Here is a 17,810-nt window from a genome sequence, read left to right on the forward strand (position 1 = left end):
TGGGTCTTCTTGTCATTATCAAGAGTTTTCAGTTGGCAGCATTTTGCGACTCTGGTTATACGCATTTTTACAAAAGTGATACATGTTCCCTTTTCTTGGCAGCTGGATTTCCCCCGATGGTACTGAGTACTTCGTCAAGTACGTGGCTGATAAGTTCGGCTACCGCGTGGTCGAGTCCAACGCCATCCCTGTTAGCGGCACCGGCGTGAGGGCCAACGGCAGGCAGGTGCTTTTCGACTCTCCTGAAGTCGATTCACGTGAATCCCCAGAATCTGTATCCCACGAGTTCTTTGACTAAATGAAGGACTCTCATATTGTTTTCGTCGTTGTCGTTAAGCTTACTCCCTGCTTTTAATTCCTATTTGTCAATTTGATTGAAATAAATGAGCAACTGTTTTTTGGCAAATTTTATTCACTTATTACCACGAGTTCTTTAATGAAATGGACTCTCACATCGTTTCCGTCGTTGTCGTTAAGCTTACGTACTTAATTTACTTCCTATTTATCCTTTTAGTTGAAATAAATGAGCAACTAGTTCATGCAAAAAAAAAAAAAAAAAAATCACCTGTTGCCATACAAAACTATATCTAACACCTATACATAGTGAGGGGCATATTTGTTTTCGTACATAATCAAATATTACAACGGCTTTGGCTATGAAACTAGACCTCTAGGCCGTGAATCACGAGACTATAACGCTGCCATCTACACAGCTGATGTGAAAATAAAGATGACTGTAATCTCAGATTTTATTCACAGACCCTTTTATAGAAGAGAGCCATATACGAAGCATACAAAATATGCGCATGTTGATGTACATATGTATGTTTTGTATATGCACAGTATGTATGTGATATCGTAAACATACAAATTCACAAGCATTATATGGATGTGCATACATGCACACATACACTCACACAGGTACCCATACCTACAAAAAACAGGCACACACACACACACACACACACACACACACACACACACACACACACACACACACACACACACACACACACACACACACACACACACACACACACACACACACACACACACACACACACACACACACACACACACACACAGAAATACATTCACAAGTCATTTGTATTAAGAAGACCAAGCAGGAGTCAGTTATAGAGAACAAATAAACGTTTTTTTTTTTCTACCATGCCTACGAGAGTCCGTGATATATAATTCTTAATATGAAATTTATACCCCTTGCGATGCAATTGTTTGAGTAATTTCTAAATCATATCAATTGACATTGCATGAAAACTGTTTTCGCTGTTCCATGTTGTTACTTATTAGGTTTTAGACAAATAAATGTTTAAAATGTGTAAGAAAAAGGTCCAGGTAGAGGAAAAGGTGAAGCGTTCTTGCAACGTACATGCAAATATTGTAATAGTACAGACTACCCAAAACAATACATGAGGAGGATCCAATATCAGATGTAAAATGCGATGGAGTATTAGTGCTTCATAGGTGTGGTTAAAAATAAATACAACATTTGTTAAACAATGAGGGGAATGTAGCTGGTAGAATATGTGAACTAAACATCCGCACCACTTGATGGTTAGCTGAAGCTGGGATGTTGTGTTGTGTAAAGAGTGTATTCTGCGATAAGGTCTTTTGTTGTTTGGTAGGCTGCAGCTTAGTGGCAGGTAGTTCTTGCCGAAGGAAAACTAATTCATATATAAGGACGTGAATGGAGTTTTTTTTCTCTGACGATGATCTTTCTAATAGAGTCCGAGTTCAGTTGAATGGTATGTTTGTTATTATCACAGTGTTTAATAACACTGATTTAAGGAATAAATGTGTTTTAATGGGTATTCGAAGTCATACTATGATATATTGAAAGAAATATAAAATTATATATAAAGTTGTGATTCTAGTCATTTTTTATGGTAATATTCTCGGTGCTATAGAATACCTATTAGACCGGCAAAATGGAGATTTTTTTCGATATTTCTCTCCAGCTAAATAATACTCCATTCTAGATAATGTTACCATATTGATAAATCAAATGTGTATACGTAGATTGACAATCATATCACAGGTATACTAAGGAATTTTTTTTTGAGAAATTGATATTCTATGCTTTAAGAAGAAGCAATTCCTCCAACTAATTTCTAAGGTAGAGAAAAACTATTGTACGTCTTCTTAACGTATTTATTAAACTTCTAAGTAGAAGATATAAACGTATACAGGTCATCTTTACGTATATATATATATATATATATATATATATATATATATATATATATATATATATATATATATATATATATATATGTTTATAATTGGCATGTTGTCAGGTAAAGGTGAATTAAACCTTTCCAAACTGTCAACCTTGTATTTCTTAGAAAATAATAAATAGGGAATAAGGCGATGATGAAGCTAAAGTAGGACGACAATAACAAAGTATTCGGGCTCTTCGTTTAGTCAAAGAACTCGTGAGATCTGGACTCAAAAGATTCAAATGAGTCAATCTCAGGAGAGTCGAAGTGCACCTGCCTGCCGTTGGCACTCACGCCGGCGCCAGTGAATGGGACGGCGTTGGACTCGACCACGCGGTAGCCGAACTTGTCGGCCACGTACTTAACGAAGAACTCGGTGCCATCGGGAGAGGTCCAGCTGCCAAGAGAGATTATATAAGGCCTCTTTCTAACAACTAGCATATCGTTTATCTCTAATATTGGCCATAATCAAGTAAGCATCATGTAGAAGAGAGGAATCTATGTCTGTGGCAACAGAGCCCACCTGTAGGAGCCAGTTACTTTCTGCCCGGCAATACCAGCAGCCTCGTGATGGATGTCTTCTAGACTAATGTCGAGGAAGCCGTCAGGTCGGCAAGCCACAAAGGCGACCAAGCTAGTGACAAACAGCAGCGCCTGAAAGAACCAGACCTCATGAGTCTCCAAGGACCCAAACAGAGCAAAACATTTCTCCTATTATAAAATATCCTTATTTTGTGAACAAAATTATTTCCCAATAAAATTTACAGTAATATTTTGTATTAATTAGTAATCTTACCTTGAATCTATGATTTATAGAATTTGCACCACATAAAACTACTATAATGTAACAAATATTCAAGTTTCAAAAATTAAAGATTATGATACAAAGCATTCGAAACATATGAATAGATAGCGTGATGTTCTATTATAGTGATACGGCTACTTTCATAGGTAAGTGTATTATCATGAGAGTACAAGTATAATAATCAGTATATGCAGTAATTAGCTAGGACTTTGATAATATTTTGTGTTAGATTGTGGTCTAATCATCAAAAATTGGAAAAGAAATCTAGGTTGAAGGACTCACTGTGAAGAACTTCATGATTGCGATGTCCGGTATGGAGTGAGGTAAAGACGCAAGGCACTCTGGGTCTTATATATCTGACCGCGATACTCTGGTCCTGCTGCAAGGTGTTGTGAGGTCAAGGTGCGAACGAGAGATATGAGGAGAATGACCACGTGGGATCCAAATATATTGAGAAGTAAATAAATCTTGATAGAGGGTGGAGACTCATGACGGTCGTAGTTATCGTCAGATGATTTGGAAAAAGTGTTGTTTTAGCACAGACCCGATAAAGGATTAGATCCTTCAGGGAATTTATCGTAGATAATGACAGACAATTAAGTTTAGCAAAAAAGAATCTATTGACAATAAAGAATAAATGAAAAACGATATTTGACCTAAATATCTTAATGAATCTTTGTTTCTCTAAGGGACTCACTCGCCTCCATTAACAATTTAATTTGGTCAAAGCTATACTTTTTCAGTTTAGAGCCGTGCTTCTTAAACAGTGGTCTTTGAACCTGTTGTAAACTATGAAGTTCCGCAATTGGGTCAAAGATTGAATAGCTTGCTGTAGCTTTTGAACACCTTACGATTGTCTTCAGTGTCACAGCGAGGTTCATAAGGCTTTAAGAACAAAAGTAAATAATTATGGGACGCGAAGGTATAGTCCAATAACCCTTGGGATAAAAGAACCTTAGGAAATGAATAGTTAAATGTAGTATGTATATGTAACTGAAGTGAATCAGGATGATATAGATAAGAAATGGGTGACAGAGCAATAAAATAATGGTTTCTCTGTAGAACTGAAATAATTATGTAAGCAGAATATTGTTTGTAAAAATCCGTTGAAGAAATGTAGAAATTTGAGGCAAAGTTTTTGGAAGTTATAAGACAAACCAATACAGTATAGTTTTAATCACGAAAACGCACCGATATCGTATTATACAATAAACTGAGAAATTAGACAAGAAGAATAAGTTACTGGACACTAAGAGATATATGGGTTCAATTTGGTCATCTGCCTATATCTTGAATATTCAGCAATGGACCAGGTCCTCAAGTTTTGCTCTACTTTCTAACTGCTCTTGAATCCTCCAGGGTGTTCACCTCTTTTCTCGTGTTAGCACCTTGACCCCGCTAAAGTTTACAGAACTAGAGAGTTCTCCTCAGGTATATAAGACTGAGAGGGCTTGTTATCGTCAGTTCATATCCTCCCAAATATCACTAACATGAAGTTCTTTGCTGTAAGTAATTCACATTCACTGGGTCTACTTAAGTATTCTCCCTCAATCGATTGATTACAAACACAACAGGGACAGCACAGCTAACGGAAAAGCTAATTGAAATATTAGATATATGGCTTTCTTTATTTCCAGATATTAGTAGAACGCTTCGCTTGTCTTGTTTAAGGAAGTGGTACCATTTTATCTCGAAAAAATGAGTTTTCCTTTCCTAATGTTTTATGACCTCAGACATTACATGTAAGCATTGATATAGTTAATGTTTTCATGGTACCTGTGCATATCAGAAGTGTTATCATTGATGTGTACGATACAAGAATTCAGAATATGAACACATCTGACAGTATAAGAAGTGTTAGTTTCAATATGGGTTTTGGTGAGGTAAAAAAAAAAAAAAAAAATCCTGCTTTTTCAGGCCCATTTTGTCCTTCTTGGTATGGCCACCCTCGTGGCTTGTCGGCCCGACGGTTTTCTCGATATCAGTCTCGAAGACATCCACCACGAGGCCGCGGGAGCTGGAGGACAAACAGTGACCGGTTCTTACAGGTGGGTCTTACTGGCACAAGCACCAGCTTGGGTCTTCTTGTCATTATCAAGAGTTTTCAGTTGGCAGCATTTTGCGACTATGGTTGTACGCATTTTTACAAAAGTGATACATGTTCCCTTTTCTTGGCAGCTGGATTTCCCCTGATGGTACTGAGTACTTTGTCAAATACGTGGCTGATAAGTTCGGCTACCGCGTGGTCGAGTCCAACGCCATCCCTGTTAGCGGCACCGGCGTGAGGGCCAACGGCAGGCAGGTGCTTTTCGACTCTCCTGAAGTCGATTCACGTGAATCCCCAGAATCTGTATCCCACGAGTTCTTTGACTAAATGAAGGACTCTCATATTGTTTTCGTCGTTGTCGTTAAGCTTACTCCCTGCTTTTAATTCCTATTTGTCAATTTGATTGAAATAAATGAGCAACTGTTTTTGGCAAATTTTATTCACTTATTACCACGAGTTCTTTAATTAAATGGACTCTCACATCGTTTTCGTCGTTGTCGTTAAGCTTACGTACTTAATTTACTTCCTATTTATCATTTTAGTTGAAATAAATGAACAACTGGTTCTGGCAAAAAAAAAAAAAAAAATCACCTGTTGCCATACAAAACTATATCTAACACCTATACATAGTGAGGGGCATATTTGTTTTCGTACATAATCAAATATTAAAACGGCTCTGGCTATGAAACTAGACCTCTAGGCCGTGAATCACGAGACTATAACGCTGCCATCTACACAGCTGATGTGAAAATAAAGATGACTGTAATCTCAGATTTTTCACAGACCCTTTTATAGAAGAGAGCCATATACGAAGCATACAAAATATGCGCATGTTGATGTACATATGTATGTTTTGTATATGCACAGTATGTATGTGATATCGTAAACATACAAATTCACAAGCATTATATGGATGTGCATACATGCACACATACACTCACACAGGTACCCATACCTACAAAAAACAGGCACACACACACACACACACACACACACACACACACACACACACACACACACACACACACACACACACACACACACACACACACACACACACACACACACACACACACACACACACACACACACACACACACACACACACACACACACACACACACACACACACACACACACACACACACACACACACACACACACACAAACACACACACACACACACACACACACACACACACACACACACACACACACACACACACACACACACACACACACGCACACTCAGAAATACATTCACAAGTCATTTGTATTAAGAAGACCAAGCAGGAGTCAGTTATAGAGAACAAATAAACGTTTTTTTCTACCATGCCTACGAGAGTCTGTGATATATAATTCTTAATATGAAATTTATACTCCTTGCGATGCAATTGTTTGAGTAATTTCTAAATCATATCAATTGACATTGCATGAAAACTGTCTTCGCTGTTCCATGTTGTTACTTATTAGGTTTTAGACAAATAAATGTTTAAAATGTGTCAGAAAAAGGTCCAGGTAGAGGAAAAGGTGAAGCGTTCTTGCAACGTACATGCAAATATTGTAATAGTACAGACTACCCAAAACAATACATTAGGAGGATCCAATATCAGATGTAAAATGCGATGGAGTATTGGTGCTTCATAGGTGTGGTTAAAAATAAATACAACATTTGTTAAACAATGAGGGGAATGTAGCTGGTAGAATATGTGAACTAAACATCCGCACCACTTGATGGTTAGCTGAAGTTGGGATGTTGTGTTGTGTAAAGAGTGTATTCTGCGATAAGGTCTCTTGTTGTTTGGTAGGCTGCAGCTTAGTGGCAGGTATTTCTTGCCGAAGGAAAACTAATTCATATATAAGGACGTGAATGGAGTTTTTTTTCTCTGACGATGATCTTTCTGATAGAGTCCGAGTTCAGTTGAATGGTATGTTTGTTATTATCACAGTGTTTAATAACACTGATTTGAGGAATAAATGTGTTTTAATGGGTATTCGAAGTCATACTATAATATATTGAAAGAAATATAAAAGTATATATAAAGTTGTGATTCTAGTAATTTGTTTATGGTAATATTCTCGGTGCTATAGAATACCTATTAGACCGGCAAAATGGAGATTTTTTCGATATTTCTCTCCAGCTAAATAATACTCCATTCTAGATAATGTTACCATATTGATAAATCAAATGTGTATACGTAGATTGACAATCATATCACAGGTATACTAAGGAATTTTTTTTTGAGAAATTGATATTCTATGCTTTAAGAAGAAGCAATTCCTCCAACTAATTTCTAAGGTAGAGAAAAACTATTGTACGTCTTCTTAACGTATTTATTAAACTTCTAAGTAGAAGATATAAACGTATACAGGTCATCTTTACGTATATATATATATATATATATATATATATATATATAAATATATATATATATATATATATATATATATATAATAATTGCATGTTGTCAGGTAAAGGTGAATTAAACCTTTCCAAACTGTCAACCTTGTATTTCTTAGAAAATAATAAATAGGGAATAAGGCGATGATGAAGCTAAAGTAGGACGACAATAACGAAGTATTCGGGCTCTTCGTTTAGCCAAAGAACTCGTGAGATCTGGATTCAAAAGATTCAAATGAGTCGATCTCAGGAGAGTCGAAGTGCACCCGCCTGCCGGCGCCAGTGAATGGGACGGCGTTGGACTCGACCACGCGGTAGCCGAACTTGTCGGCAACGTACTTAACGAAGAACTCGGTGCCATCGGGAGAGGTCCAGCTGCCAAGAAAGATTATATAAGGCCTCTTTCTAACAACGAGCATAACGTTTATCTCTGATATTGTCCATAATCAAGTAAGCATCATATAGAAGAGAGGAACCTATGTCTGTGGCAACAGAGCCCACCTGTAGGAGCCAGTTACTTTCTGCCCGGCAATACCAGCAGCCTGGTGATGGATGTCTTCTAGACTAATGTCGAGGAAGCCGTCAGGTCGGCAAGCCACAAAGGCGACCAAGCTAGTGACAAACAGCAGCGCCTGAAAGAACCAGACCTCATGAGTCTCCAAGGACCCAAACAGAGCAAAACATTTCTCCTATTATAAAATATCCTTATTTTGTGAACAAAATTATTTCCCAATAAAATTTACAGTAATATTTTGTATTAATTAGTAATCTTACCTTGAATCTATGATTTATAGAATTTGCACCACATAAAACTACTATGATGTAACAAATATTCAAGTTTCAAAAATTAAAGATTATGATACAAAGCATTCGAAACATATGAATAGATAGCGTGATGTTCTATTATAGTGATACGGCTACTTTCATAGGTAAGTGTATTATCATGAGAGTACAAGTATAATAATCAGTATATGCAGTAATTGGCTAAGACTTTGATAATATTTTGTGTTAGATTGTGGTCTAATCATCAAAAATTGGAAAAGAAATCTAGGTTGAAGGACTCACTGTGAAGAACTTCATGATTGCGATGTCCGGTATGGAGTGAGGTAAAGACGCGAGGCACTCTGGGTCTTATATATCTGACCGCGATACTCTGGTCCTGCTGCAAGGTGTTGTGAGGTCAAGGTGCGAACGAGAGATATGAGGAGAATGACCACGTGGGATCCAAATATATTGAGAAGTAAATAAATCTTGATAAAGGATGGAGACTCATGACGGTCGTAGTTATCGTCAGATGATTTGGAAAAAGTGTTGTTTTAGCACAAACCCAATGAAGTATTGTAGCTATCTGGAGGTCTGCTCTTTAATATTTCATTGCCTAAATGATCGGATTAGATCCTTCAAGGAATTTATCCTAGATATTGACAGACAATTAAGTTTAGCAAAAAAGAATCTATTGACAATAAAGAATAAATGAAAAACGATATTTGACCTAAATATCTTGATGAATCTTTTGTTTCTCTAAGGGACTCACTCGCCTCCATTAACAATTTAATTTGGTCAAAGCTATACTTTTTCAGTTTAGAGCCGTGCTTCTTAAACAGGGGTCTTTGAACCTGTTGTAAACTATGGAGTTCCGCAATTGGGTCAAAGATTGAATAGCTTGCTGTAGCTTTTGAACACCTTACGATTGTCTTCAGTGTCATAGCGAGGTTCATAAGGCTTTAAGAACAAAAGTAAATAATTATGGGACGCGAAGGTATAGTCTAATAACCCTTGGGATAAAAGAACCTTAGGAAATGAATAGTTAAATGTAGTATGTATATGTAACTGAAGTGAATCAGGATGATATAGATAAGAAATGGGTGACAGAGCAATAAAATAATGGTTTCTCTGTAGAACTGAAATAATCATGTAAGCAGAATATTGTTTGTAAAAATCCGTTAAAGAAATGTAGAAATTTGAGGCAAAGTTTTTGGAAGTTATAAGACAAACCAATACAGTATAGTTTTAATCACGAAAACGCACCGATATCGTATTATACAATAAACTGAGAAATTAGACAAGAAGAATAAGTTACCGGACACTAAGAGATATATGGGTTCAATTTGGTCATCTGCCTATATCTTGAATATTCAGCAATGGACCAGGTCCTCAAGTTGTGCTCTACTTTCTAACTGCTCTTGAATCCTCCAGGGTGTTCACCTCTTTTCTCGTGTTAGCCCCTTGACCCCGCTAAAGTTTACAGAACTAGAGAGTTCTCCTCAGGTATATAAGACTGAGAGGGCTTGTTATCGTCAGTTCATATCCTCCCAAATATCACTAACATGAAGTTCTTTGCTGTAAGTAATTCACATTCACTGGGTCTACTTAAGTATTCTCCCTCAATCGATTGATTACAAACACAACAGGGACAGCACAGCTAACGGAAAAGCTAATTGAAATATTAGATATATGGCTTTCCTTATTTCCAGATATTAGTAGAACGCTTCGCTTGTCTTGTTTAAGGAAGTGGTACCATTTTATCTCGAAAAAATGAGTTTTCCTTTCCTAATGTTTTATGATCTCAGACATTACATGTAATCATTGATATAGTTAACGTTTTCATGGTACCTGTGCATATCAGAAGTGTTATCATTGATGTGTACGATACAAGAATTCAGAATATGAACACATCTGACAATATAAGAAGTGTTAGTTTCAATATGGGTTTTGGTGAGGTAAAAAAAAAATCCTGCTTTTTCAGGCCCATCTTGTCCTTCTCGGTATGGCCGCCCTCGTGGCTTGTCGGCCCGACGGTTTTCTCGATATCAGTCTCGAAGACATCCACCACGAGGCCGCGGGAGCTGGAGGACAGACAGTGACCGGTTCTTACAGGTGGGTCTTACTGGCACAAGCACCAGCTTGGGTCTTCTTGTCATTATCAAGAGTTTTCAGTTGGCAGCATTTTGCGACTCTGGTTATACGCATTTTTACAAAAGTGATACATGTTCCCTTTTCTTGGCAGCTGGATTTCCCCCGATGGTACTGAGTACTTCGTCAAGTACGTGGCTGATAAGTTCGGCTACCGCGTGGTCGAGTCCAACGCCATCCCTGTTAGCGGCACCGGCGTGAGGGCCAACGGCAGGCAGGTGCTTTTCGACTCTCCTGAAGTCGATTCACGTGAATCCCCAGAATCTGTATCCCACGAGTTCTTTGACTAAATGAAGGACTCTCATATTGTTTTCGTCGTTGTCGTTAAGCTTACTCCCTGATTTTAATTCCTATTTGTCAATTTGATTGAAATAAATGAGCAACTGTTTTTGGCAAATTTTATTCACTTATTACCACGAGTTCTTTAATTAAATGGACTCTCACATCGTTTTCGTCGTTGTCGTTAAGCTTACGTACTTAATTTACTTCCTATTTATCCTTTTAGTTTAAAAAAATTAACAACTGGTTCTGGTAAAAAAAAAAAAAACTCCCCAGTTGCAATACAAAACTATATCTAACACCTATACATAGTGAGGGGCATATTTGTTTTCGTACATAATCAAATATTAAAACGGCTCTGGCTATGAAACTAGACCTCTAGGCCGTGAATCACGAGACTATAACGCTGCCATCTACACAGCTGATGTGAAAATAAAGATGACTGTAATCTCAGATTTTTCACAGACCCTTTTATAGAAGAGAGCCATATACGAAGCATACAAAATATGCGCATGTTGATGTACATATGTATGTTTTGTATATGCACAGTATGTATGTGATATCGTAAACATACAAATTCACAAGCATTATATGGATGTGCATACATGCACACATACACTCACACAGGTACCCATACCTACAAAAAACAGGCACACACACACACACACACACACACACACACACACACACACACACACACACACACACACACACGCACACACACACACACACACACACACAGTAATACATTCACCAGTCATTTGTATTAAGAAGACCAAGCAGGAGTCATTTATAGAGAACAAATAAACGTTTTTTTCTACCATGCCTACGAGAGTCTGTGATATATAATTCTTAATATGAAATTTATACTCCTTGCGATGCAATTGTTTGAGTAATTTCTAAACCATATCAATTGACATTGCATGAAAACTGTCTTCGCTGTTCCATGTTGTTACTTATTAGGTTTTAGACAAATAAATGTTTAAAATGTGTCAGAAAAAGGTCCAGGTAGAGGAAAAGGTGAAGCGTTCTTGCAACGTACATGCAAATATTGTAATAGTACAGACTACCCAAAACAATACATGAGGAGGATCCAATGTCAGATGTAAAATGCGATGGAGTATTGGTGCTTCATAGGTGTGGTTAAAAATAAATACAACATTTGTTAAACAATGAGGGGAATGTAGCTGGTAGAATATGTGAACTAAACATCCGCACCACTTGATGGTTAGCTGAAGCTGGGATGTTGTGTTGTGTAAAGAGTGCATTCTGCGATAAGGTCTTTTGTTGTTTGGTAGGCTGCAGCTTAGTGGCAGGTATTTCTTGCCGAAGGAAAACTAATTCATATATAAGGACGTGAATGGAGTTTTTTTTCTCTGACGATGATCTTTCTGATAGAGTCCGAGTTCAGTTGAATGGTATGTTTGTTATTATCACAGTGTTTAATAACACTGATTTGAGGAATAAATGTGTTTTAATGGGTATTCGAAGTCATACTATAATATATTGAAAGAAATATAAAATTATATATAAAGTTGTGATTCTAGTCATTTTTTATGGTAATATTCTCGGTGCTATAGAATACCTATTAGACCGGCAAAATGGAGATTTTTTTCGATATTTCTCTCCAGCTAAATAATACTCCATTCTAGATAATGTTACCATATTGATAAATCAAATGTGTATACGTAGATTGACAATCATATCACAGGTATACTTTGGAAAAAATTTGAGGAAATTGATATTCTATGCTTTAAGAAGAAGCAATTCCTCCAACTAATTTCTAAGGTAGAGAAAAATTATTGTACGTTTTCTTAACGTATTTATTAAACTTCTAAGTAGAAGAAATGAACGTATACAGGTCATCTTTACGTATATATATATATATATATATAAATTATATATATATATATATATATATATATATATATATATATATATATATATAATTTGCATGTTGTCAGGTAAAGGTGAATTAAACCTTTCCAAACTGTCAACCTTGTATTTCTTAGAAAATAATAAATAGGGAATAAGGCGATGATGAAGCTAAAGTAGGACGACAATAACAAAGTATTCGGGCTCTTCGTTTAGCCAAAGAACTCGTGAGATCTGGACTCAAAAGATTCAAATGAGTCAATCTCAGGCGAGTCGAAGTGCACCCGCCTGCCGGCGCCAGTGAATGGGACGGCGTTGGACTCGACCACGCGGTAGCCGAACTTGTCGGCCACGTACTTAACGAAGAACTCGGTGCCATCGGGAGAGGTCCAGCTGCCAAGAGAGATTATATAAGGCCTCTTTCTAACAACGAGCATAACGTTTATCTCTAATATTGGCCATAATCAAGTAAGCATCATGTAGAAGAGAGGAACCTATGTCTGTGGCAACAGAGCCCACCTGTAGGAGCCAGTTACTTTCTGCCCGGCAATACCAGCAGCCTCGTGATGGATGTCTTCTAGACTAATGTCGAGGAAGCCGTCAGGTCGGCAAGCCACAAAGGCGACCAAGCTAGTGACAAACAGCAGCGCCTGAAAGAACCAGACCTCATGAGTCTCCAAGGACCCAAACAGAGCAAAACATTTCTCCTATTATAAAATATCCTTATTTTGTGAACAAAATTATTTCCCAATAAAATTTACAGTAATATTTTGTATTAATTAGTAATCTTACCTTGAATCTATGATTTATAGAATTTGCACCACATAAAACTACTATGATGTAACAAATATTCAAGTTTCAAAAATTAAAGATTATGATACAAAGCATTCGAAACATATGAATAGATAGCGTGATGTTCTATTATAGTGATACGGCTACTTTCATAGGTAAGTGTATTATCATGAGAGTACAAGTATAATAATCAGTATATGCAGTAATTAGCTAGGACTTTGATAATATTTTGTGTTAGATTGTGGTCTAATCATCAAAAATTGGAAAAGAAATCTAGGTTGAAGGACTCACTGTGAAGAACTTCATGATTGCGATGTCCGGTATGGAGTGAGGTAAAGACGCGAGGCACTCTGGGTCTTATATATCTGACCGCGATACTCTGGTCCTGCTGCAAGGTGTTGTGAGGTCAAGGTGCGAACGAGAGATATGAGGAGAATGACCACGTGGGATCCAAATATATTGAGAAGTAAATAAAACTCGATAGAGGATGGAGACTCTCATGACGGTCGTAGTTATCGTCAGATGATTTGGAAAAAGTGTTGTTTTAGCACAAACCCGATGAAGTATTGTAGCTATCTGGAGGTCTGCTCTTTAATATTTCATTGCCTAAATGACCGGATTAGATCCTTCAAGGAATTTATCCTAGATAATGACAGACAATTAAGTTTAGCAAAAAAGAATCTATTGACAATAAACAATAAATGAAAAACGATATTTGACCTAAATATCTTGATGAATCTTTTGTTTCTCTAAGGGACTCACTCGCCTCCATTAACAAATTAATTTGGTCAAAGCTATACTTTTTCAGTTTAGAGCCGTGCTTCTTAAACAGGGGTCTTTGAACCTGTTGTAAACTATGGAGTTCCGCAATTGGGTCAAAGATTGAATAGCTTGCTGTAGCTTTTGAACACCTTACGATTGTCTTCAGTGTCATAGCGAGGTTCATAAGGCTTTAAGAACAAAAGTAAATAATTATGGGACGCGAAGGTATAGTCTAATAACCCTTGGGATAAAAGAACCTTAGGAAATGAATAGTTAAATGTAGTATGTATATGTAACTGAAGTGAATCAGGATGATATAGATAAGAAATGGGTGACAGAGCAATAAAATAATGGTTTCTCTGTAGAACTGAAATAATTGTGTAAGCAGAATATTGTTTGTAAAAATCCGTTAAAGAAATGTAGAAATTTGAGGCAAAGTTTTTGGAAGTTATAAGACAAACCAATACAGTATAGTTTTAGTCACGAAAACGCACCGATATCGTATTATGCAATAAACTGAGAAATTAGACAAGAAGAATAAGTTACCGGACACTAAGAGATATATGGGTTCAATTTGGTCATCTGCCTATATCTTGAATATTCAGCAATGGACCAGGTCCTCAAGTTTTGCTCTACTTTCTAACTGCTCTTGAATCCTCCAGGGTGTTCACCTCTTTTCTCGTGTTAGCACCTTGACCCCGCTAAAGTTTACAGAACTAGAGAGTTCTCCTCAGGTATATAAGACTGAGAGGGCTTGTTATCGTCAGTTCATATCCTCCCAAATATCACTAACATGAAGTTCTTTGCTGTAAGTAATTCACATTCACTGGGTCTACTTAAGTATTCTCCCTCAATCGATTGATTACAAACACAACAGGGACAGCACAGCTAACGGAAAAGCTAATTGAAATATTAGATATATGGCTTTCTTTATTTCCAGATATTAGTAGAACGCTTCGCTTGTCTTGTTTAAGGAAGTGGTACCATTTTATCTCGAAAAAAGGAGTTTTCCTTTCCTAATGTTTTATGATCTCAGACATTACATGTAATCATTGATATAGTTAACGTTTTCATGGTACCTGTGCATATCAGAAGTGTTATCATTGATGTGTACGATACAAGAATTCAGAATATGAACACATCTGACAATATAAGAAGTGTTAGTTTCAATATGGCTTTTGGTGAGGTAAAACAAGAAATCCTGCTTTTTCAGGCCCATCTTGTCCTTCTCGGTATGGCCGCCCTCGTGGCTAGTCGGCCCGACGGTTTTCTCGATATCAGTCTCGAAGACATCCACCACGAGGCCGCGGGAGCTGGAGGACAGACAGTGACCGGTTCTTACAGGTGGGTCTTACTGGCACAAGCACCAGCTTGGGTCTTCTTGTCATTATCAAGAGTTTTCAGTTGGCAGCATTTTGCGACTCTGGTTATACGCATTTTTACAAAAGTGATACATGTTCCCTTTTCTTGGCAGCTGGATTTCCCCCGATGGTACTGAGTACTTCGTCAAGTACGTGGCTGATAAGTTCGGCTACCGCGTGGTCGAGTCCAACGCCATCCCTGTTAGCGGCACCGGCGTGAGGGCCAACGGCAGGCAGGTGCTTTTCGACTCTCCTGAAGTCGATTCACGTGAATCCCCAGAATCTGTATCCCACGAGTTCTTTGACTAAATGAAGGACTCTCATATTGTTTTCGTCGTTGTCGTTAAGCTTACTCCCTGCTTTTAATTCCTATTTGTCAATTTGATTGAAATAAATGAGCAACTGTTTTTGGCAAATTTTATTCACTTATTACCACGAGTTCTTTAATTAAATGGACTCTCACATCGTTTTCGTCGTTGTCGTTAAGCTTACGTACTTAATTTACTTCCTATTTATCATTTTAGTTGAAATAAATGAACAACTGGTTCTGGCAAAAAAAAAAAAAAAATCACCTGTTACCATACAAAACTATATCTAACACCTATACATAGTGAGGGGCATATTTGTTTTCGTACATAATCAAATATTAAAACGGCTCTGGCTATGAAACTAGACCTCTAGGCCGTGAATCACGAGACTATAACGCTGCCATCTACACAGCTGATGTGAAAATAAAGATGACTGTAATCTCAGATTTTTCACAGACCCTTTTATAGAAGAGAGCCATATACGAAGCATACAAAATATGCGCATGTTGATGTACATATGTATGTTTTGTATATGCACAGTATGTATGTGATATCGTAAACATACAAATTCACAAGCATTATATGGATGTGCATACATACACATATCCATATACATATCTATGCGCCTACCCGAATGCACACATACACTCACACAGGTACCCATACCTACAAAAAACAGGCACACACAGAGACACACACACACACACACACACACACACACACACACACACACACACACACACACACACACACACACACACACACACACACACACACACACACACACACACACACACACACACACACACACACACACACACACACACACACACACACACACACACACACACACACACACACACACACACACACGCACACACAGAAATACATTCACAAGTCATTTGTATTAAGAAGACCAAGCAGGAGTCAGTTATAGAGAACAAATAAACGTTTTTTTCTACCATGCCTACGAGAGTCTGTGATATATAATTCTTAATATGAAATTTATACTCCTTGCGATGCAATTGTTTGAGTAATTTCTAAATCATATCAATTGACATTGCATGAAAACTGTCTTCGCTGTTCCATGTTGTTACTTATTAGGTTTTAGACAAATAAATGTTTAAAATGTGTAAGAAAAAGGTCCAGGTAGAGGAAAAGGTGAAGCGTTCTTGCAACGTACATGCAAATATTGTAATAGTACAGACTACCCAAAACAATACATGAGGAGGATCCAATATCAGATGTAAAATGCGATGGAGTATTAGTGCTTCATAGGTGTGGTTAAAAATAAATACAATATTTGTTAAACAATGAGGGGAATGTAGCTGGTAGAATATGTGAACTAAACATCCGCACCACTTGATGGTTAGCTGAAGCTGGGATGTTGTGTTGTGTAAAGAGTGTATTCTGCGATAAGGTCTTTTGTTGTTTGGTAGGCTGCAGCTTAGTGGCAGGTAGTTCTTGCCGAAGGAAAACTAATTCATATATAAGGACGTGAATGGAGTTTTTTTTTTCTCTGACGATGATCTTTCTGATAGAGTCCGAGTTCAGTTGAATGGTATGTTTGTTATTATCACAGTGTTTAATAACACTGATTTGAGGAATAAATGTGTTTTAATGGGTATTCGAGGTCATACTATAATATATTGAAAGAAATATAAAAGTATATATAAAGTTGTGATTCTAGTAATTTTTTATGGTAATATTCTCGGTGCTATAGAATACCTATTAGACCGGCAAAATGGAGATTTTTTCGATATTTCTCTCCAGCTAAATAATACTCCATTCTAGATAATGTTATCATATTGATAAATCAAATGTGTATACGTAGATTGACAATCATATCACAGGTATACTTTGGAAACATTTTTGAGGAAATTGATATTCTATGCTTTAAGAAGAAGCAATTCCTCCAACTAATTTCTAAGGTAGAGAAAAACTATTGTACGTCTTCTTAACGTATTTATTAAACTTCTAAGTAGAAGAAATGAACGTATACAGGTCATCTTTACGTATATATATAT

The 17,810-nt window shown here is 37.1% G+C and overlaps 5 protein-coding genes across 5 annotated transcripts; 2 read left to right on the forward strand and 3 right to left on the reverse strand.

Annotated features, from left to right (window-relative positions):
* Positions 1 to 2,441: 2,441 nt before the first annotated feature.
* LOC143017504 (uncharacterized) lies at positions 2,442 to 3,342 on the reverse strand. The gene is made up of 3 exons (XM_076172294.1): positions 3,328 to 3,342; positions 2,764 to 2,894; positions 2,442 to 2,637 (listed from the first exon to the last, which is right to left on the reverse strand). Exons 1-3 carry the CDS (start codon positions 3,340 to 3,342, stop codon positions 2,442 to 2,444), a joined length of 342 nt encoding a protein of 113 aa, XP_076028409.1.
* Positions 3,343 to 7,687: 4,345 nt separating this feature from the next.
* LOC143017505 (uncharacterized) lies at positions 7,688 to 8,573 on the reverse strand. The gene is made up of 3 exons (XM_076172295.1): positions 8,559 to 8,573; positions 7,995 to 8,125; positions 7,688 to 7,868 (listed from the first exon to the last, which is right to left on the reverse strand). The coding sequence occupies exons 1-3, from the start codon at positions 8,571 to 8,573 to the stop codon at positions 7,688 to 7,690; spliced, it is 327 nt and encodes a 108-aa protein (XP_076028410.1).
* Positions 8,574 to 9,820: 1,247 nt separating this feature from the next.
* Positions 9,821 to 10,696, forward strand: LOC143017506 (uncharacterized). Its single transcript, XM_076172296.1, has 4 exons — positions 9,821 to 9,835; positions 10,064 to 10,186; positions 10,240 to 10,370; positions 10,501 to 10,696. Exons 1-4 carry the CDS (start codon positions 9,821 to 9,823, stop codon positions 10,694 to 10,696), a joined length of 465 nt encoding a protein of 154 aa, XP_076028411.1.
* Positions 10,697 to 12,772: 2,076 nt separating this feature from the next.
* On the reverse strand, positions 12,773 to 13,658 carry LOC143017507 (uncharacterized). The gene is made up of 3 exons (XM_076172297.1): positions 13,644 to 13,658; positions 13,080 to 13,210; positions 12,773 to 12,953 (listed from the first exon to the last, which is right to left on the reverse strand). The coding sequence occupies exons 1-3, from the start codon at positions 13,656 to 13,658 to the stop codon at positions 12,773 to 12,775; spliced, it is 327 nt and encodes a 108-aa protein (XP_076028412.1).
* A 7-nt stretch (positions 13,659 to 13,665) lies between these two features.
* On the forward strand, positions 13,666 to 16,021 carry LOC143017508 (uncharacterized). The gene is made up of 3 exons (XM_076172298.1): positions 13,666 to 13,672; positions 15,176 to 15,458; positions 15,589 to 16,021. Exons 1-3 carry the CDS (start codon positions 13,666 to 13,668, stop codon positions 15,782 to 15,784), a joined length of 486 nt encoding a protein of 161 aa, XP_076028413.1. The 3' UTR covers positions 15,785 to 16,021.
* The last annotated feature ends 1,789 nt before the right edge of the window (positions 16,022 to 17,810 follow it).

The sequence above is a fragment of the Oratosquilla oratoria genome, chromosome 32 (assembly GCF_046742065.1).
Source record: "Oratosquilla oratoria isolate Oo_2021 chromosome 32, ASM4674206v1, whole genome shotgun sequence".
Lineage (NCBI taxonomy): Eukaryota > Metazoa > Arthropoda > Malacostraca > Stomatopoda > Squillidae > Oratosquilla > Oratosquilla oratoria.